We start from the raw sequence: 22,325 nt of genomic DNA, 5'->3' as shown, positions 1-22,325 counted from the left end.
CGAGGGTCATCATCAAGGACCCCAGACACCCCTGACTCCTCTAGCCTAGTCCAAAGACCATCAGGCTCAGAACCCCTACGAAACCTTAGGCTCCAGAGCAACCACGGAGACCCAAGCATCCGGAGACCCCCCGGACCCCTGGAGGCTTGAGAGAGGGTGGGAGGGTCCCCTGTGCGACCAGCCGGACGTGCCCACCGGCCACGTGATCGGCCACAATGTGATTGGCATTTAATGCCAGTATAGTGGTGGCCACCCTAACACGCTGGTACAAGTGGTGGTCGCCCTGAAACGCTGGTGCAAGTGGTGGACGCCCTGACACTCGGTACATATGGTGGTAGCCCTGGCACGCCGGACAAGACTGGCACCGTAGCCGACGATCGACCAAATACTGTGGCCGCTTGTCGCAATAGTAACCACTGCGATTAGGGGACATCATCAAAGTATTCGATATTTTGATCCGGGCCTAGGGTTTATTTTACTATATTAGCCTTAGGTCCCGATGGTATAGTGAAAACTTATATCATAACCCCCGTAGGGGCATACTTGTACACTTACTCCTGAAAAATAATATAAATACAGATCATGGGCACACGGTGCCAGGGGCAGCAGATTTTGACAATCACTCCAGGCAGTCGTTTCCTCTACACTTCTCCCATAAGCTTTAGCCACTCTAGCAAGAGCTTTAGCCACTCTAGCGAGCTAGTTCTGGCCGCATCTTATTCATGGAAAACAGTTTCTTTCACCAGCAAAAACTAAGCTGTAGAAGTTAATACAAGAACATAGCCACACTAATAGCAATTTTCCTGCCGATCACCTGCTTTACACAAGAACTGAACAACACAAACTTTACTTTTGTTAGAAAGTTTTGGCAGAGGCAACTTCTTTTTTACCCATACCTTATACAATAACTAGATAACACAAAACTTGACATTTTGCGGGAGTGCTACACTCAAGCTAGTTATAGCAATCCGCTTAGCTTCCTCAAAGGGTGGTCCACTGCCTCCATATGGCCAACGTTCCTTAGATGCCTGTTGATTTGTATTTATAGTTACATTCTCCAGTGCAGGCGCATTTTCAACGACATGTAAAAGAAATTCGACTTGTCCTCTTGCTGCTTTGAATCCTGTAATGCACATGTTCTTCAAATAATTATATTTACAATGCCCAAAGTCCTGCCTGCGAGGACCCACATCTGCCAACCATAAGTGGAAGCCCGTAAACTGCAAGAGTAAACAGAATAGCGTTATTCATGGTTTACTGATTTATCTATAATATACATATATCAATACATGCATTTGAGTTCCTAGGCCATGTGAAATTAGCTGTGTGCGTGCAAACATGTGTGTTCCCTAGAAAGCATGCTAAGAAATTAGATGTTCAGAAAACTAAAGAAAGAATAGTAAATTGACCATGTGATACTACTCAGCAATTACCAATCAGGTCCATCTGTTATGTCATTCACCATTTCACTACGCCATAAATTAAGGACAACTCAAGCAACTACCATGTTAGAGGATGTTGTAATAGTGTTATAGGGGACGAATTTTTAAAGTATCTATTGAAGATAACTTAATAATTTAATGTCTAAAAACATTTTAGGGAGTAGTGTTTGGATAATTATTCCAACATATTGTCCTGATATGGATTCTTACACAAATAAGGAGTTAGCGGGCTAATAAAGACATGCACAACAAATGATAACAACTTTGTGTAACTTAGGCCATGGTACCACGGACGCTATTTGCAATTCCAGATATATGAAACAAGATCCGAGTAAAAGCAAAAAAGAATATCGTAACAAATATACATAAAAAATGTAATATGTCACTTACATGGACCTCCAACTTTTCGATGAAAGGAGTGGCCCTCAGAAACGATACTGAATAAAGAACTTTGTCAACATCTTTTGGATGTGAAAACATGAATAACTGCAAGTGCCTGAGATGAGAAAACTTCCTAGGATTATCCCACAACCATTGCTTCTGAAAGAGGAAACACAAAAGGTCACTGAATAGAGTTGATTAGATAAGTAGTCAAACCGTAACCTTAAGGATCTTACAAGAGACTACCTCAAGATGTTGCCAATGAATACGCAAAGTCAAATTTTGCACGTTCGGAAGCCCAACGAGAAGTGATGTGAGAACATGCTGAAAAACTGCCTCATTCAATTGTATATATGCATTTTGCAGCTTCGAAGAGTGGCTGAGGTCAATAGGTACAAAGGCTCCTTCGTATTGAAAGGTAGCTAGACTCACAGCATGGAATTTTATCTTGGTTAATTTGCAGCACTCAACGTGCAAGTACAGGAGATGGGACAGCGAACCATCCACCGTTAGTTCATCATTGAGATCGCATCTGTCTATCCGTAGCCACACAAGATTACAACAATGGGACAACACATGTTCAAGATCCTTATTGCTGACATGCAGTGATTGTATATGAAGCTTTCTTAGATTTGGGAAACCTCTGAACCGAGAAGGTGGCTTCAGAGATACAAAGCTAAGCTGCATATGCTGTAGACGTGATATGCTTCCATTGTCTAAAAGTTTGAAAGGAAACACATAGCGGTCGTTGTATTCCCAAAATTTTTTGGGCTTTAGATCCAAAGTTAGGTTCTTTGTTCGTGATGACATAGCAAAAGCAACCCAATCATTGAGGTGATGCACTAGTAGGCTGTCAACAAAATCGATTCTGACTTCCAATGTCTCAACCACCATGCCATGATGTTTCTGCAAAACTGCATTAACCTCATGGATGAATTTCTCAGTGTGTTGGTGCAACTCAGCCCTGTCGCATTTGCACACTGCAACACCATCGAATGTTAATCTGGGACACGCTGACCACATGCATCTCCACTCACTTGACAAAATACTAGTCCTCGCAAACTCTTTTGGTGGCAGTTTCGACACAATTGTGTACAGAACGTCCTGCAGCAATAATATCACATCCAATGGTCCATCCGAAGTTTAGGAATCCTATCTATATATACCAAGCACAAAACCCTCAAAAAGAAAAGAAAAGGAAATGAAATGAACAGAAAAGTTGAACATACCCGTGGAAGTTCTTCGAATCGAATGATTGGTCTTCCATTCTTGCTGATTGCTTCACCACGAGCATGGCAAGATCTTGTTTCTTGGCTTGTTAGATTGTTCGTCATTTCAAAGCCGTCCTATTAATTGGACAATGATACTACTTCCTGTCATGGTATCGAAATTAAACAATAAGTGGATAGACAAAGGAATAGTAGAGGAACAGAGCACATGGCCATAAGTATTTAAGCATGTTGTGTGCAATCGTCCATGTTTTTTAATCCTGCATGCAAAGTGCTTTTTAGGTGCAAATTCTACTTGACACAACCATGAATAATACAAAATTGAATACTACTTCATAACTGGTGCTAGCTATTCCTCCATCCATCCAGTAGGAGCAGAACAGAGCTAGCCAGGACGCGTGAGTCTCCAATCTCGTGAATCGGCGGCCGCTTTTCCACTCAGCGGAGGCAAGCGATTAGACAGAATAAGCAAAGGGACACGCGATCGATCGATCCCTAACAATTAAGGGTGATCCCAGCCGATCCAGTGGTTTTGTTTAATCAGCCGGAGAGGGGGGGTCGGAACCGAACCTGCTGCAGAGGAGATCCCGCCCGCCGGAGAGAGCAAAACCAGCGGGGCGAGACGGGGGAACGCTAGGTAGGCGGCGACGGCCGGCGCCGCTTTGCTTCGATTGTCGGTGTCGTCGTGCGGGTGGGGTGGGCGTTTGGCTATGAGGATTCGATTCGGTAGAAAACGGGCATGTACTTACTGTGGAGGGGCGGTCAAACACGTTTTATAGTCAGCCACACGCGGGCGGGCCGAATTCGAATTGGATCGGGCCGCCGACGGACTGGTGAAGAGTCGTTCGTCTTCCTCCGCGGACCGTTCTGAAGATACGGATCGATTGGACCCTTCCCCTTTGTAGTATTTTTTGCTCTGTTTTCATCCTTCTCGAGACCCATTCGGTTAATTTGTGACAATTGTGGAACAAATTATATATATTTATATATGTGTGATTTGAACAACATGGAAGTACGTATTTATACACAGCTGATGTGCATACAACTTTCTCTTTTTCCTTTTTTGTTTGTTTGTATGAAAAATTTTTCTCTACCATCCGTAAATTATGACGATTTAATACCAAAATTCTATGTATGATTATGATATTTTACTGAACGAAGGGGTACTTTGCTTGTTCTGGTACCATCTTCTACTGAACGAATGGTTACTTTGCTTGCTCTGGTAACATCTTATGGTAGCCCGAAGCAAAATTAAGCTATACAATATGCACGGCTCTTGTCAGAACATTCAGAAGTTCACTAAATTATATATTACTAAAGACAGTCTTCTAGTATTTACCATAGAGCATAAACGAAACACTACTGCACAAATACTCATCTCACACGGTTTCCGAACCGTCACCGAAAAATTGTCAGAGATTCTCGCAACTATCTTCCTCGGTTAACTTACTCGTGGGAGATAAATTTTTCTCTCACCGTTCGTATTGCCTACCCCTCTTTTTTTCACCGTATGGAACTCAAGACATCCTTCATGTGACCCATATCTCTTACCATTGTGCTCGCTTGCGTTACGAACAAAAACCCACTTGTATCCTATTGGTTTGATGTGAGGAGGTGTGCGGTATACTAGCCCAAAGACCTCTCTTTTGTTCAGGGACAACAGTTCAGCTGTTATTGCCTTCTGCCAGTCTTTCCAATCCGACCTTATTCTACATTCAGCGAGCGATGCAGGCTCAGGGTCATGATTTATGACTGTGGCAATTTTATTTGCGAAGTATGTGTCAACTATCATGGTTGCTCTATTCCAGGATTCCCCTGCACATAGTTTATTGCTATTTCATCATAGGCTGCACTTTCAGGTGCTTCTTCATCTTGCTCTTCATGATTTGGGGCAAGGGCCTTTAGTTTACCAGCGTCGATTTCAGCGCGCGCATTTTCGCTGGTTTCTTCCTGCGTGGGAAGATTCAAATCTGGTATGCCTACTTTCTGAGGTTCCATACCATCGCCAGGTCTCAACTGGCTCCCCTTCTTTTTCTTTTAGGGCACTTTTGTGATCGGCTGTGGTAAGCTCTCATTTCCCACTTTCGCCGGACGTCTCTGGCTATTTGGGACTTGAGTAACCAGATTTCTTGTCCTTTTATTATTTTTCGGAGCTCCTAGGACAAGATGAGGGGTACCTTCTTTTGGTACTTCCACCCTCTCCGGTGCATTGCGCGCAGGCACATGCGACTTAGTCACGCTCTTCAAATCACAAAAATGATCAGGCCGATTGTTTGCTAATTCCTGTAAGTCGATGATTTTCTGTACTTCATCATTTGCTTCACTAGTGCGAGGATCATGTGCCGCAATTCCTTCAGCCTGCCATATAATTTCCCGGCATTTCTCATCTAAGGGTTTATTTCCTTCCCCTAATGACGGAAAATTATTTTCATCAAAAATGCAGTCAGCGAAGCGGACCGTATGCAGATTTTCAGTTGCTGGTTCTATATATCGGATTATGGATGCAGTCTCATAACCGACATAGATTCCAACTTTCTGCAAAGGCCCCATAGCAGTCCGCTGTGGCGGCGGTATTGGCACATAAACCATACATCCAAAATTTGAGTAAATGAGAAATCTTCGGGATCATCCCTTGCACTAGTTGCATATGTGAATGGATGTTGTAGGATGAGGGTCTGTAATTAATGAGGGCAGCTGCATGCAAGACTGCATATCCCCAACATGTAGCAGGCAAATTACAGTGCTGCAACAACGGTCTAGCAATGAACTTTATTCTCTTGATCAGTGCTTCGGCTAGTCCAATCTGGGTGTGGACATGCGGTACAGAATGTTCAACTTTAATCCCCATGCTAGTGCAATAATCATTGAACACTTTCGAAGTAAATTCTCCAGTGTTGTCCATTTTAATGAACTTCACTCGATGATTCGGAAAATTATTCCTGATTTGTATGATCTGCGAGATCAACTTTGCAAAGGTGTGGTTACGGGTAGATAATAAACATACATGCGACCACTTCGAGGACGCGTCTATTAACACCATAAAGTACCGAAACAGGCCAGAAAGCGGCTGAATAGGACCACAGATATCCCCCTGGATTCTGTCCAGGAATGCAGGGATTTCATCCTGTACCTTCAAGACAGATGGTCTCACTATTAATTTCCCGGTAGCACATGCAGGGCATACAAAATCTTCATGATTCGGAAAATTCTTCACATTTATGCCATGACCTTGTGAGTTAGTAATTATGCTCCTCATGATTCTAAGACCAGGGTGACCTAATCTATCATGCCATAGAGAGTATAATTTCGCACTACGGAATACAGTCTTTAAGGTAGTGAACACTTCAGGTGCCCTAATACGGGTGTAGTACAAGCCACTGCTCATGGAGGGAAGTTTTTCTAATATTCTTTCTTCACTATCACGCTTAGTGATGTATAGGTACTCCCTATCATTTTCTTCACCAGTTTCTACATGGAAACCGTTAGCGCGAATGTATTTAAAAACTTAAGAGATTCCTTGTAGATTCAGGGTACAGCAATGCTTCTTCAATGTGCAAAGTAGTTCCCATAGGTAGTGTGACTGTGGCTCTTCCAGATCCAACTATGCATTTATCACTACCAGTGACATTCATCACTTTTCCAGAGCTATTTCTGATAGAATGGAAATACTTCTTTTCTCTTAAGATTGTATTTGTGGTTCCACTATCCACAATACACACTTCCTCCATGCGAGCGCCACACATATTCTATAAATAAAGCATTCAATCATTCACATGCAAGAAAGCAGCACAAAGACTAAATACTTTATATATATATTATCGAAAAATTATTTGCAGCTAAGTTCCGCTCTTCTAGAGCTTACATTTATTCAATCCTCCTAAATTCAGCAACTAACTAAATAAATGGCTAATTACTCTAATTCTAGATAGAGTCTGCGAAACATCTGGCCACTTCATCTTCAATGGCTTTGTTTTCCGCTTCATTCATTTCAGCATCTACTATAGCAGTGGAAGAGGGCAAAGTGGAGGCCTCTGCATTATCCATTGGGAGGTCTTCGACTACCAGTTCTGAAGTGTTATCAACTTCCATGAGATATGCTTTCTCTTCAGAGACTGGTGCTTTGTCCACTTCCATCCCCACTGCTATGGTGAGGTGTGCTTCTGGTTAATCCTTCTTCTTCTTCCGGTATGCTTCCACAACATGCTTAGGTGCTTTGTGAATGCGGGACTAATGGCCCCAAACACTGCACTTAAAGCATGTCTGGTTTTGCTCACCATAAGGCTTGACTTCTTTCTTTGTCTTGCCGTTATTATCACTAGGCTTGACTTTGCCTGTCACCACTTTCTTTCCTCCCTTCTCCCGCTTCTTATTGCAGATCTTGCGCGCTTTGAAAGAGAGTTGATTGACTTCTAGTTCACTACTCCTTCCTTGCGGCTGGGATAAGAAGTTCTTGTTTATGACTTCGTCATGAACTTCATTGAGTTGCAACACATCAATCAATTCTGAATACTTCTTGTAATTTTATTGACGGTGATTGCGTGCGGATTCTGCCGCATTAGGGTGGAAAGTGGAGAGAGTTTTCTCAATTTTCTCCTCTTCTGTGATCTCTTTCCCACAGAGACACAGTAGTGTGCATATACGGTGCAGCGTGGAGTTGTACTCTTTGACATGCTTAAAGTCACAGAAACGGAGCCGGACCCATTCTTGCTCTGCTAGAGGCTTGATGGTGTACTTAAGGCGCTCAAAACGCTCTTTCAGTGCGTCCCATAGTGCCTTAGCATTGGTCACTGCCATGTACTCATCCTTCAGAGTGGGAGAGAGATGATGACGGAGGAAATGAAGTGCTTGATCATTCTCATCCTCCGTGGGAACTATTACACTTCTTGTTCCCAGACCAATTGTAGCGCGGAGCCTCTTTGCTCCAAGTACGATCCGGACATCCGATGCCCAATTGAGATAGTTGCGGCCATCAGCACTCAGCTTAGCGAACTCCTTGTTTGTGATGCCGGCCATCTACATTTTTTTAATAACGCAAACATTACTACTAGTAAAGTTGCATCATGTTGCTAAATTGAATTGCTGCAATTTTCGATATTTTCTATGCTATTATGTGAATTTTACTGAATTTAAATGCATAACAGGCAATTTTGAGTAGTAAAACAATAATTAAAAGCATAGAAAACATAATAAAGGAATTAAGTACTGCATAAAAACTAAAATAAGTACTAAATTTGGATCCTGGGGGATTTTTTATGCAAAAACAGGGTTTTTGGGCAATTTTCAGAACTACCTAAAAGAAAAACCAAAAAAATGCGCTTAAATACTGAAAAATCCGAGGGTTTAAATGCAAAATCTCCTTCTTTTTTTTCTTCTTTTCTTATCCGCTGATTACTGTAGCTTCAGGCCGGCCTTATTTTTCTTTTATCTCGTAATCAGATTTACTCCCGTGCAGGTTGAGGACCGACGGGCCCCACCTCCCGCTTCCTTTCTCTCTCAGCCTCTCGAGCCTGAGCCACGGTACGGTCGTGCGCCGCCTTCGTCATGCGCTCTTCTTCCTCCCGCTTGAGACGAAGTTCCTCTTGCTGTTGCTCGTACTCCCGACGTGCGTACGCTTCCCTTCTCCACCTCATGTTCATGTCGACCCACAGCTTCTGTGAGTCATTTTGCTCATTATCGAGCCATTGAATAAAATCACAGAGCGGTGGAGGGGACTGAACAAGTGGAACAAGATGAGCGGTTAGTAAAAGAGGGTGCGTAATCGGAAGAGATGAAGCGGACATCTGTTACCGTACCGGTCGATAACCAGTTGTTGCATTGCGAGGCTTGTCATACTCGTAGTTGGCACACATGAAGAAGCGTAGTCCATAGGTGTATGAGATGTCCTGCGACTCGCAGAGCTTACAAAGGTCACCACAGAAGCACATTGGTGGTTCGAGACCTTCAGGTACGGTAGTCCCCCAATGTTTCTTTGGTGGGCTCGATGGAGCTGAGGAAGACATTGCACTTGAGAGATATGAGAAATGAGCGATGCTTCTCCGTAAGGAGGTTTGGCTACTTATAGTTGGGGGAGGCAGGAGCATTGGATTCGCTCTTAAAGAAAGGAATTAGGGCATGGGCGTAGCTGGCGGGAGGAGCATCGGATTCCATCTTGAAGAATAGGACAGTTTTGTCGTTGCCCATGGTCAGAGATTCCACGTTTATTGATACCCGTGTTGTCATTTACTGATTTGAAAAAGCTGGGTAGTGTTGTCACATTGTGTTGTCAAGTCATGGTTAAAGTTTAGTGGTGTGGTCACTTGTTCATTGAACGTGTCTGAATATGAAATGCATTTACGAAATGCTAAGTCGACCATACAAAGTGAACGTGTCTTAATACATATGAGCACATCACGAAGCGAATACGCATATGTTAGTTACAAAAAATGTAAAATGCTACTCATGCCTCCCTCGTTGCCGTCGTCCGTGCGCCCCATCGTGGTCCCGATGCCGCTGGTTAACCCTCACGTGACCCCTGGAGTAGGTGAGGGGGTCAGGTGGGCCGACGTGTCTGCTAGGCCTAGTAGGGACCACCGGTGTCGAGGGCTCGTCATGCGTGGGCTGGGTCCGAAGCGGTGCACTGGAAACCTGGGACCGCTGAAGGACGTCGTAGTCAGGTGTGCCCCCGAAGAAGTCACGGACGATGTCGTATGCGGTGTCGGGGCCAGCCTCATCCTCCTGACTAGGGTAGGAGGACTGTGAAGGCTCGGCAGACGTCCATGTGTACTGGCTGGAGGGGCCTGTGAACAAATAATCACGTTAGATACGAACAATATGGTATTGAAAGTAGTAGTAAAAAATGTATAATTGTACCTGCGTGGTACGACGGTGCAGCAGAAGAAGGCCACGCTGACGTGCCGTAGTACGTTGCGGGGGGAGGGGGGGTAGGGTGTGGGGCCGCCGAAGACGGACCGGCCTCGTCACCGAAGTAACCTGAGCATAGTTCTAACTTATTTAGCTGAAAGTACTAGAAATTAGGAAGAAGGGTTCCCGGAGTACCTGACTGTGGACGTACAGGGCTCAATCTGCGAGGCTGCGTCAAGACTTGTGCAGACGGACCTAATGAATGTTTAATAACAATAAGTACAGGATATTGATCAATAATTTTGAAAAGTATAATTTGTACCATGTTGCTCGGACCCTCCAAGACGTGATAGGAGGGGTCGTGTGGGTGCCAACACTGAAGAACGTCGGTGCACGTCTGACGGCCGAGACGACTCGGCGTGTGCACCACTCGTCCTGGGAGGCGGCCCTGCTGCATCTATGGTAGATCGGCAGGAGGTGAGTTTCAGGGCGCGCGTCGTCTTATCGAAAACCCGTCTAATGAAGCTCGCAACATCCGACGCACTTAGGTGATGCCCTTGCCGGACGCGGTCCATGGCAGCAGCTGCATCCCTATTTACATCATAAATGATATCTGTCTGCGGATACGAACAATAGTAAACAATTAAAGTATACGGTTATGTTCATTCAATATGTAGTACGGACTTCAAAAAATTACTTACTACTAAAGCGGCGTCCTCGTCCCAATGCACCGAGTATGTCTCCGTTGTCGATGCGACGTGGCCCCGGACATCATCAGGGGTGTAGGTGACACGAGTCCGCGTACGAGGTATGTACCACCGTAGGTACTCCCTAAAGTTTCCCTCGGTGTGGGGACGCGCCTCATCAACGACGTCCTGTAGCACTTGGGCCCATATTGCCACGTAAGGGGCCAAGCGGTCCGCCCAGAGGTGGCCAGCTGGCTGGCCTTTCCGTGTGTACCTACATTGAAACCACAGTAAATGTAAGGCAAACTAAACGAAGGTTGCTCAAACTAAAATTTATCAAATGTACCTGTGGACGTGCAAAGGGACTGTACGGATGGGGACGAGGGGGAATGCCTGGTGACGGCCAAACTGCCGCATGACGCGCTGCGGTGAGTACTCTTCGACGTAGATGTCGAAGACAAGGGGCACCTTGGTGAGCCAGTACTCCTCGTCATGGGTGCACAAGGGTGACAATCCCGACCCTGCACGTGTATGAACGGCCCGAACATTGTATGGCTCCCATACCACATCGTTAGGACGTAGCCTGTCAAACTGGGTACGAAAATGCTCGTACGCGCTGCGAGGCTGCTCGTGGGCCCAGTGTGGCTGAGTGACGAACATCAATACAGATATTTAGAGAGCAACATAGTACGAACGAAATTGTTAATGTAAATTACGTACCCGTCGACGACACCACAGCGAGGCCATTGTCGGCGCTTCCTCTTCCATCTCGCCGTACCACTCCTCTGGGTACGGGGAGCGATCCACCACCGGCCTACCTATGGCGAAATGCTCGTACGACCATAGCTGAAGAAGAAGTGGACACCCGGCAAAAGTGGCTAGCGCCTCCTTCTTCATGCATGCGTCGCAGAGCGCCCGATACGTCGCAGCAAGAACAGCTGATGCCCAGCTGAACTGCGGTACATCCTCTGCATGCGCGTCCGCTATCGACCGGGCGTACGGCACAAGGGTCCTCGTAACCAGGTGGCCTTGGCCACTAGTGAACATCACCCACCCAAACAACCAAAGGAGGTAGGTCTCCAAATGTCTCGAGACCGCGTATGCGTTGGCTTGTGGGTGGATGTACGTCGGCTGCATATATGACTGGTGTCAGAAATAATCATTACGACATAATTTGTTAGAAATCGATAGGTTGCATGTTACCATACCTGGAACTGTAGGATCCACTTCTTCGTTGGCCCTCGTGCATCGGCTAAGAACTCAGGCACGTACGGGGGTGCATCCTCCTTTCGCTCCACCGGCCCAAATCGCTGATGCATGTCGTTCATCCAATCAGCTTGCATATCGATCACCCCAGCCGCAGCTCCCGCGCAAGGAAGGCCTAAGAGGTAGGAGACGTCCTGCAGGGTCGGGGTCATCTCTCCGCACGGTAGGTGGAACGTATGTGTCTCCGGCCTCCAACGGTCGACCAGTGCTGCTATCAGCGACCGATCGAAGTAGAAACGACGGGCCGCAACCTCGGGGTCCTCCGTCGTGCGGGCCTCGACCAACCGGCAAAGCGGTAGGAGTCCGGCCGCGCCCAACCTATAAGTATTGCAGTACATCAATAATATGTAACAACAACAGCGAAATGATATGTAACACCATCAGCTTTTCTAAGTACTCGTGGGTCCAGCGCTCGTCTACCGTCAGCAGCTCTCCAGGGCCTCGTGGGCGAAACACTCCTAGGTCCGTCTGGTGCTCGGCGGATAAGAAGCTGCGATGCTTCTTGTCCACGGCAGGGTCCAAAAGCTCTGGGGTCGAAGGCTGAGCCATCTCTGCATTTGAAAGACATGTACATTAGTACATTGAGAAATAAATACAACAACAACAAACTTCGAATGCAAATTAACCGTACGCAAAATTAACACATATTAATACAAAGTACAAAACTAGCTGACCTACACAACAGGTGCATCACCGCCTGCACTTTTGGGACAATATTTGTAAGTGTGACCTACTTCATTGCACTGACTGCATCGGTGCATCCTAGGGCCAGCCTTGGATTCATCCATATCGTTACGAATCCGCCGAGATTGTCTTCGGCCCGGTGCGTTCTTCATCTTTCCCAAATCAGGCACATATATTCTTGAAGGCCCTGGGTTACTTGTAAAAGTGTCAACAATGCCGTAACCATACAGCTCCTGGTTCCAGGTGTTCAGTACTTGATCTTTCATGAAATATTGTGACACATATTGCCTTGGAAGCATATGGTGCTCCGCGCACGCAGCTATGACATGTGTACAAGGTTTATGGAGTAATTGTGGCTTCTGACAACTACATATGCACGTCCCAGTCCTTAGCACACACTCTTGAACATGCCGCTCACGTCTACCCCCCCTCCGACCCTTATCCCGACACAGGACACTGAACCTGTGCTCTGCTGTGCCCTCTTGATTTGCGCGATGCATGTGGGCCTTCCTATTTGGCTTCTCCATGTACTCATATAGCATCCGGCCATAAAGCATACGATTGTCCTCCATTACAACCTTAGCAGCTGCAAACCGATCAATGAAGTACTTGCAGGTGCCATGCAAAATGCCTTCTACAATTCCAACTAGTGGTAGGGACCTCATTCCTCTCATGACCTAGTTATAAACCTCTGCAAGGTTTGTAGTCATTACTCCATACCTGGCACCACCACTGTCGTACAGCAGAGCCCATTTTTCATTGGGCTCATTGCGTATCCACTGTGAAAAGCTCCTAATAGATGAGCCAGATCTCCGTACAATCTGCGGAGTATCTGTTGGGAGCCGACCGAGAGCTATTGGTTCCTCACGGTTAGGTGCGGCCTCCGCAGTTTGTTTAAGAGTCAGTTCATCAAGTCTTGCCCATAATGCATTGAACTTACGTTGTTGGTTCTGACTGCACAACTTCTTGAAGAGCTTCATTAACTCCTTGTTTTTAAACTATCTGTAGAAGTTCGCACCCATATGGCGCATGCACCACCTGCTTTTGAGATCTGGCCACTGTACTGGTACACCCCGTCGCACGCTACCGTGTTGCATATCCAGCAAAGCCTGCAACAATCCTGCATGTCTATCATGAATGAGACACACAGCTGGTCGGTCAAGAACAATTGCATGCTTCACCCGCTCTAGGAACCAATACCAGCTGTCCCCATTCTCACTCTCCACGAACGCAAACCCTAGTGGCAGCACTTGGTTGTTACCGTCGACCCCTATTGCAGACAATATCTGCCCATTGTACTTCCCAGTTAGGAATGTTCCATCGAGGCATATGATGGGTCGACAATATCTAAATGCTTTGATAGTTGCACCGAATGCAAAGAAAGCACGCTGCAACACTCTTTTTCCGCTGTACTCCACATCAGTAGAGGGGTAATGCTTGATATCATAGTAGCTGCCTGGATTTCTTGCACAAATTGTGGCTAATTGACGAGGTACATTGTGATACGAATCTTCATACGTACCGAACCTCATCTCAATAGCCTTTTGTTTCGCCCTCCATGCCTTCGCATAATTTATTGTGTACTGGAACCTTTGCTCAATAGCACGGATTATTGATCGTGGCTCATACCTTAGGTTGTCCACAATCTCTCCGTACATAACATTTGCAATGAAAGCAGAAGACAGGTTCCGATGGGCGAACTCTATTTCCTCAATATGACAATTATGTTCCTTAACTATTGAGCATTGCCAGTAGTCTGCCCATTTCCCTCTAATTGCGTGCACCCGCCAAGGGCACTCAGGAACCAAGCACTTCACATCGTACTCTCTTTTACTTGATTTAACAACCTTGAATTGCCTACGAAGAGACAACGACCAGAATTTTACAGCATCAATAACTGCCTCTTTTGTAGGGTACAGAGCACCCTGTGACACCTCATTCTCATGGTATGGCCACGGTGTCTGCTCAGCCTCGCTAACCACCAACTTCGAAAATTCTTGATCCCGCCACTCCGCAGGAACTGCAGCATTACCCTCCTCATCAGAAGAATCCCCATCGGCAAGGCCTTCCTCCAACTCTTCATCCTCCAAATCCATATCTTCAATGATGCTAGGGATGTGCTCCCCTTCATCAGCTACACCCATCGGCTCCAGGTCTGGAACATCACCAACCTCCTCTCTGGACCCTACATTAGCCGCCTCTGACTCATCTTCCACTGCCTCACTTGGTCCTGCTACTGCTTCTTCAGAGTTCACCTCATTTTGATCTTTCAGGTACGCCGCAGCTAATAAAACAAGCGGCATGCCACGTTCACAGCATATATCTACATACTGCCTCCAAGTTGATGTGGCTTCGATGGGAACAAGCTCACCAAAGTATCCATGACTAGCACGGCTCAGAACACCTTTCAACTTCAGCTCATATTGCTGCGGATCCAGTTGGAAAAACCGCATGAGCCATTTGCACACCCCCACAATAGTCCTCTCATTAGCCTTACTAAGCCCCTTCATAACATGGCGAAATCCAGAGAGATCTATACCGTTGGGACCGTACATAATTTCACCCTCACCATAATATATCTGAAAAATTAATTTATCTCCCATTCCTGGAAACACCCGCAAACATAACACATGTTAAGATAACAAACTATATTTCTGATTATCGGATAAAATAGTTTTTAAATGCTACCCTAGGTTCACAAATTATCATCTACTGTTGACTCATACGTCTGCATGTACAAGTAATATACTATAAACTATATACTACAAACAACATACTGAAAATAATATACTACAAATAATATACTACAGGTAACAAATTGAAAATAATGTACTAAAAATAATATTCTATATTCAACTATTATCATGCAATTTTCTAACTAAATTTTTCAATTTTCTAAACCCTAGATCTAACTATCTAAAATCTATATCATATACTACTACTGCACTAATTAACAACAATAAAAAGGATAAAAAGATTGACCTGAAATTTTTTTCCAAATCCGCAGCCCAAATGCAGCAGGGCTTCGCCGATCTCTCTTCCTCCCCTCTCCTCTCCTCTCTTCTCCTTTCTCTTCTCAACTTTTCTTTTTTTCCGAATTTTATGATTTTTTCTCTATTTTTCGGGGTTTTTATAGACTCCAGGGCGCGGGGGGCCGGCGCGGGGCGGCGGGCGGGAGGAGCCCTTACTGCCCCCTGAGAGGGCGGTAAGGAGCTCTACCCGCCCCCTCAGGGGGCGGTAGGCTGTGGGGCCCGGGCGGGAAGGCTTACCGCCCTCTCAGGGGGCGGTTACCACCCATACCCGCCCTCTGGGAGGGCTGTAGCCCTCTGAGAGGGCGGTGGGTGCCTACTTTTGCAAATCTTTTCGCCAAGAATCTATTTATTTAAATTTAAACTCGAAAAAATATAAAAATAAAAAAAACTCGACGGACGCATACCCCCCTCGGCGAGCTCTCCTCGACCGCGCCACGGACGGAGGCACGGAGCTGCGGGCCACGACTTGGAATCCAAACGGCGTAGTGTCACGTCGCGTCCAGCGCAAGTACGCACGCCCGTGGCTGCGACAATCCAGCGCAAGTACGCATGCCCAGGCGTGCCGCGGTGCGAGCGCGACGGGAACGTGCGCGTCCGTCCGTGCATGCTGTTATCGTCGAGATCGAAGACTACAGATGCGAATCGATCTCTTCTAATCGCTACTGTTTATGTACGAAGGGAAACAGTAGTAGCGTTTTACGTACCGAGCGATTCGTTCATTTTCAACTCTTGCGAATAATTCATGCCGCGTAGGGCATATAGGCTAGGCCAAAGACCTGCCTGTTTTTTGACGATATCGATGCAGTGCAGATCGGTCGTGGGTAGATTCCTTCCACTAGCTTGCTCTCCAACAGAGCTTCGTGCTGATAACGTGTTGAGAAACCGCTGCTACCGGGTGTAGTCCAGCGATCCCTCAAGAGAACAATTGCAAAGGGAGACACAAGCGTAGGGGAAAAGCTGTCTGTTCTTTATTGATCTGTTTTCTGTGTGTTACAATGAGGGATCTTCCCTGTATATAAAGAATCAAAACCCCTAAGAGTTGGACTCCAATCCTACTAGGATTCGAGACGGACCCACTTTCATACGTAACCTGCTAGATTTCCTAACAGTTCGTCTTCCTCCGCGGACCGTTCTGAAGATACGGTTCGATTGGACCCTTCCCCTTTGTAGTATTTTTTCTCTGTTTTCATCCTTCTCGAGACCCATTCGGTTAATTTGTGACAATTCTGGAACAAATTATATATATTTATATATGTGTGATTTGAACAACATGGAAGTACGTATTTATATACAGCTGATGTGCATACAACTTTCTCTTTTTCCTTTTTTGTTTGTTTGTGTCAAAAAAGTTTCTCTGCCATCCGTAAATTATGACGATTTAATACCAAAATTCTATGTATGATTATGATATTTTACTGAACGAAGGGGTACTTTGCTTGTTCTGGTACCTTCTTCTACTGAACGAATGGTTACTTTGCTTGCTCTGGTAACATCTTATGGTAGCCCGAAGCAAAATTAAGCTATACAATATGCACGGCTCTTGTCAGAACATTCAGAAGTTCACTAAATTATATATTACTGAAGACAGTCTTCTAGTATTTACCATAGAGCATAAACGAAACACTACTGCACAAATACTCATCTCACACGGTTTCCGAACCGTCACCGAAAAATTGTCAGAGATTCTCGCAACTATCTTCCTCGGTTAACTTACTTGTGGGAGATAAATTTTTCTCTCACCGTTCGTATTGCCTGACCCCTCTTTTTTTCACCGTATGGAACTCAAGACTTCCTTCATGTGACCCATATCTCTTACCATTGTGCTAGCTTGCGTTTGGAACAAAACAAGAGAATACATTCTTTTTAACCTTTCCGACATCAGTAAGTAACAAAATAACTGGCATACTTAAATCATTCAAATTTAGGTATTACATTTGTAAGTAAAATCATATAGTAGCGCAATGAAGCATGGTAATTTAAACGTAACTACATTTAATATAACAACTGATACTTCAATTACATAAAAGGATTAGTACATCATCCAACCTTTTTCTTACGCTACACTATGGTTGTGTTCCTAGCTGTTGGTGACTTCTACGCACACTAACTCTAACCGTAAGTGCACGGTGCCAGTTGTAGCCTTTTCCTTAGAGTATTTCAAGATCTAATCGTGTTCTAGTCACCCGGCTTATCTAAGTAGCCATCTAAACTAATCTAATTAGAGGCGACTAAACTAGACAACTAGAGGCTTCTAATTACTCTTGGCGCATGAGGTGGCTCTAATCACGGATTTATGATTTACAATGTGAACTGGTATGCTTTGGGACCATGACTCCCCACATATTTATACTCAGGTTGAAGCGGTGTAGAGGCCGAGTTGGAGCAGAATTGGAGTCCTGGCCGCCCATGGGCGCCTAGAACCGTCTGTAACGAAAATAGCCCTATTAGACCATGATTATGATTTTGATGATTAATGATAATATAGTCAATGGGACTAACATATTTATCAAGTATATGCTTTAGTAGGTCTCATATATGCAATACATAAAAAAGCCACCGTAGCCGGAATAAAGTTTAGTTGAATTGGAGAAGTCCCAGGAGATTTGTTCTCATCGGATGGTCCGATGTACTGAAGGCTGTACTCACCGGAGCATATTCAGCAAAGGAGAAAGACCTCAGTGGATAGTTTGGTGTTGAGGCTCGAGTACACACCGAAGTGTTTCTGCTTAGAAGGCAAAATGGAACAACCCATCGGATGGTCCTGTGATTAGAGAAGAGTACACACCGGATAGTCCGGTGATGTATGCTGTGTACACCAGATCATTTCCTCTAGAGAGGGTTGCAGCTATTGAAGATTGTAAATCAACTCATCGGATGGTCCGATGTTGAAGGAATACACAGTGGATAGTTACACCAGAGTATTTTACACAGAGAAGTTGGGAGAAAGAGAGGAATGAATTAGACTTATTCTATGAATTTTGATATGATAAAATGGGATGGATTTCTATACAATCTTGTAGAGCTCTTCGTAAGCTTTCCATAGAGCCCAAGATCATCAAAATCGGAGTTTGGAACGAAAAATTATGCCCAAAATACATATTATTGTTCTAATGAAATTTGCTGGTGCTAACAAAAATAGACGGTACTCACAGAGTAAAACAGTCAGGTGTTCACAGAAAGGTTGGAGCGAAGTCTAATACTTACCGGATGTTCCGGTGCTAAAAAAAGTTCACATCGGACCATTTTTCCAGAGAAGGTTGCAATAGCTTGGTTGGCTCAAGTATACACACCGGATAGTCCAATGATACACTAGAGTATCTGGTGTCACAGAGGCTTTAAGTGGAGTTCCAACGGCTAGTTTCTGTGGTTGTACTCATCGGATGATCCGGTGTTAATACTACTGTTGTCATGGAAGTACGTTTTTATACACAGCTGATGTGCATACAACTTTCTCTTTTTCCTTTTTTTTGTTTGTGTAAAGACAAAAGTTGCTCTGCCATCTGTAAATTATGACGATTTAATACCAAAATTCTATATATGATTATGATATTTTACTGAACAAAGGGGTACTTTGCTTGTTCTGGTAACATCTTTTACTAAACGAATGGTTACTTTGCTTGCTCTGGTAACATCTTAACTATAAAGGCGGGAATACATTTGGTGTCGAACACCCACATCCAACCATACAGACTTAATCCAACGCTCCTTCCGCTCCTCACCACGTTCTACCCTCCGGTCTGGGTCCTAACTGAATTCAATATTAAACAATTCAGTAATCAACAAGTCACTATATTCAGTGTCAAACAATTCAGTAATCAACAATTCAACAAAAACAGTCATCAGTAACGGGTCATAACTGTGGTCATAAGTAATAGATCACTGATGACCCTTGGCAAAAAAAGGTTAAACGGATAAAATATCCAGCTTCCTTCAGAATGCACGTGAGGGTGAGGTGGTAACGTGGATACATGCGTGAGGGTAGGTTGCTGGTTCATCCCCACAAAACACAAAGTATAAAAACCATGACTCCCCACATATTTATACTCAGGTTGAAACGGTGCAGAGGTTGAGTTGGAGCTGAGTTGTTGTCCTGGCCGCCCATAGGCGCCTGGAACCACTTGTAGCGAAAATGGCTCTATTAGGTCATGATTGTGGTTTTAGTGATTAATGACAACATAGTCAATGGGACTAACATGTTTGTAAAGTATATGCTTTAGTAGGCCACCATAGCCGGGACAAAGTTTGGTTGAATTGGAGAAGTCCTAGGAGCATTGTTATCACCGGATGGTCCGATGTACTGAAGGCAATACTCACCGGAGCATATTCAACAAAGGAGAAAGACCTCACCAGATAGTCTGGTGTTGAGGCTCGAGTACTCATTGGAGTGTTTCTGCTCAAAAGGAAAAATGGAACAACCTACCGGATGGTCCAGTGATTAGAGAAGGATACACACTAGAGCATTTTGTGCAGAGAGAGTTCAAGTGGCTCGGTTGGCTCAAAACAACTACTCACCGAATAGTCCGGTGATGTATGATGTGTACACCGAATGCATACACCGGATCATTTCCTCCAGAGAGGGTTGCAGCTATTGAAGATTGTAGATCAACTCATCGGATGGTACGGTATTGAAGGTATACACATCAGATAGTTCACCAGAGTATTTCATATAGAGAAGTTGGGATACAGAGAGGAATAAATTTGACTTGTTCTATGAATTTTGATGTGATCAAATGGGATGGATTTCTATACAATCATGTAGAGCTCTTCACAAGCTTTTCATAGAGCCCAAGATCATGAAAATCGAAGTTCAGAACAAAAAGTTATGCCAAAAATACATATTGTTGTTCTGCTAAAATTTGCCTCACCGGATGGTCTGGTGCTCACAACAAAAATAGTCCAGTGCTAACAAAAATAGACCGGTACTAACAAAATAAAATAGTCTGGTGTTCACAAAAAGTTTGGAGCGAAGTTTAATACTCACCGAATGTTCCGGTGCTCACAAAAATGTTCACACCTGACCATTTTTTCAGAGAAGGTTGCAATGGCTCGGTTGGATCAAGGATATACATCGGATAGTCCGGTGATCGACAAGAGTATTCGGTGTTCACAGAGATTTTGAGTGGAGTTCCAACGGCTAGCTTCTGAGGTTGTACTCACCGGATGATCCGATGTTAGTACTACTATTGTCACCGGATGATCTAATGTTAACCGCTTTTCTGAGCCGTTGAAAAAAAGGCTTGTTTGAGGGTTTGAGGCTATAAATATCCCTTCACTCGATCATTTAAAGGTGCTGGAGTATAGAGAATCCTATATACACTTGAGAAGACATCCAAGCCATCAAAGTGTTAAACGTGATCATCCAAGTCAATTAGCGCACCAATAGAAGAGAGATTAGTGCTTATAGGCCTAGAGAGAAGTGTTGCTAGGTGCTGCAATCTAGAGAGTGGATCAATAAGTGATCCAATCGTGTACCGAGAGATACGCTAGCACCTTGGAGTCTTGGTGATTCACGGGTAACTTGTTGACCCTTCAACTTGGTGTGGAGTGACGGTAAGAAGATTGTGTAGGGATGCGGAGGCCCTTGTCTTTGTGACTAAAGCTCTGAAATGAAGACGGCGTACAAGTGACTGGATGAGAAGTTAGTGGTGAGACCTCGCCTTGGTGTCTTGGTGACTCATCGTGCTTGAGGCCTTGTCTTGGTGACTTGGTAGCTCAAGAGCCGTGACTGGAAGTGACATGGCGGCCGGGAGCATATCCTTTGTGGAGTTCCAACGTATACTAGGGGTGGCTTGTGTGCCACTGATACCAAGGGATAAAAATCCCTTGTGCCGAGTTTGTCTCTCTACCGTATTTACGTTTCCGCATTTCATACTTGCAATTTACCTCGCTAGAGTAGGATGCAATCCTCTTGAGCGGTAGAGTAGACACATTAGATAAACCTAGAGCACATTTAGATAGAAATTGAGATTGATTTATCTTGTGAAGTTTTTGGAGCCATTAGTTTCTAAGTGTCCTAATTCACCTCCCCTCTTAGGACGTCACCGTTCTTCACAATTGGTAACAGAGCCTTGTGCTCCTGATAGGTTTAATAGTCTAGAGTTGTGATGTCCGAGGTTGGGATGGATACCCATAGCGCTCCACATTTCGACGACACTAATTTTCCCTGTTGGAAAATTCTAATGACTAGTTATTTGTAAGCTAAATGTTTAGATGTTTGGAGAGTCACTGAAGAAGGGATGAGACCATGTGTCACCAACAAGGAGAGACAATTAGATGCATTGGCAAAGAGTATCTTTTATCGTCTATATATGTTGATACATTTAATTGTATTTATTCTCTCACCAATACACATGATATTTGGACTAATCTCGTTTAAATACATGAATGCACAAAGGATTTGCATAATGAAAAATATCATGTGCTAGTAACTAAGCTTAATGTCATCAAACAACTACCCCATGAAAATACTAATGACATGTACTCACATTTGAATATTCTTGTCAAGGAGATCAATGGGCTAGGTTTGACGCCAATTGATGATGATCAAGTGGTGAGAAAAATACTTCAGTCTCTTATTCCAAGGTATAAGTTGATAGTCTCCATCATCTACGACAATAATGACATCAACAAGATAACTCCAAGTCAAGTGCTCAGCAAGATCAAGATCACCGCTCATGAGATGACCATGAACATAGGGGTGAAAGTTTCTTCCTCATCCGACACTAAGAACCTTACTCTCACAAGGAAACAAACTCAATGTCAACA

General features: G+C 44.5%; 1 protein-coding gene and 1 long non-coding RNA gene across 2 annotated transcripts; both read right to left on the bottom strand.

The window, feature by feature from the left end:
- Positions 1 to 780: 780 nt before the first annotated feature.
- Positions 781 to 3,795, bottom strand: LOC133894914 (F-box protein At5g03100-like). The gene is made up of 5 exons (XM_062335112.1): positions 3,623 to 3,795; positions 3,053 to 3,196; positions 2,070 to 2,927; positions 1,833 to 1,982; positions 781 to 1,220 (listed from the first exon to the last, which is right to left on the bottom strand). The coding sequence occupies exons 2-5, from the start codon at positions 3,155 to 3,157 to the stop codon at positions 909 to 911; spliced, it is 1,425 nt and encodes a 474-aa protein (XP_062191096.1). The 5' UTR covers positions 3,158 to 3,196; positions 3,623 to 3,795; the 3' UTR covers positions 781 to 908.
- Positions 3,796 to 9,362: 5,567 nt separating this feature from the next.
- LOC133896076 (uncharacterized) lies at positions 9,363 to 9,968 on the bottom strand. Its single transcript, XR_009905703.1, has 2 exons — positions 9,902 to 9,968; positions 9,363 to 9,828 (listed from the first exon to the last, which is right to left on the bottom strand). It is a non-coding gene; the product is annotated as an uncharacterized LOC133896076 (long non-coding RNA).
- Between the last annotated feature and the right edge of the window lie 12,357 nt (positions 9,969 to 22,325).

This window comes from Phragmites australis, chromosome 16 (assembly GCF_958298935.1).
Source record: "Phragmites australis chromosome 16, lpPhrAust1.1, whole genome shotgun sequence".
NCBI lineage: Eukaryota > Viridiplantae > Streptophyta > Magnoliopsida > Poales > Poaceae > Phragmites > Phragmites australis.
This window is presented reverse-complemented; position numbering and strand designations above follow the sequence as displayed.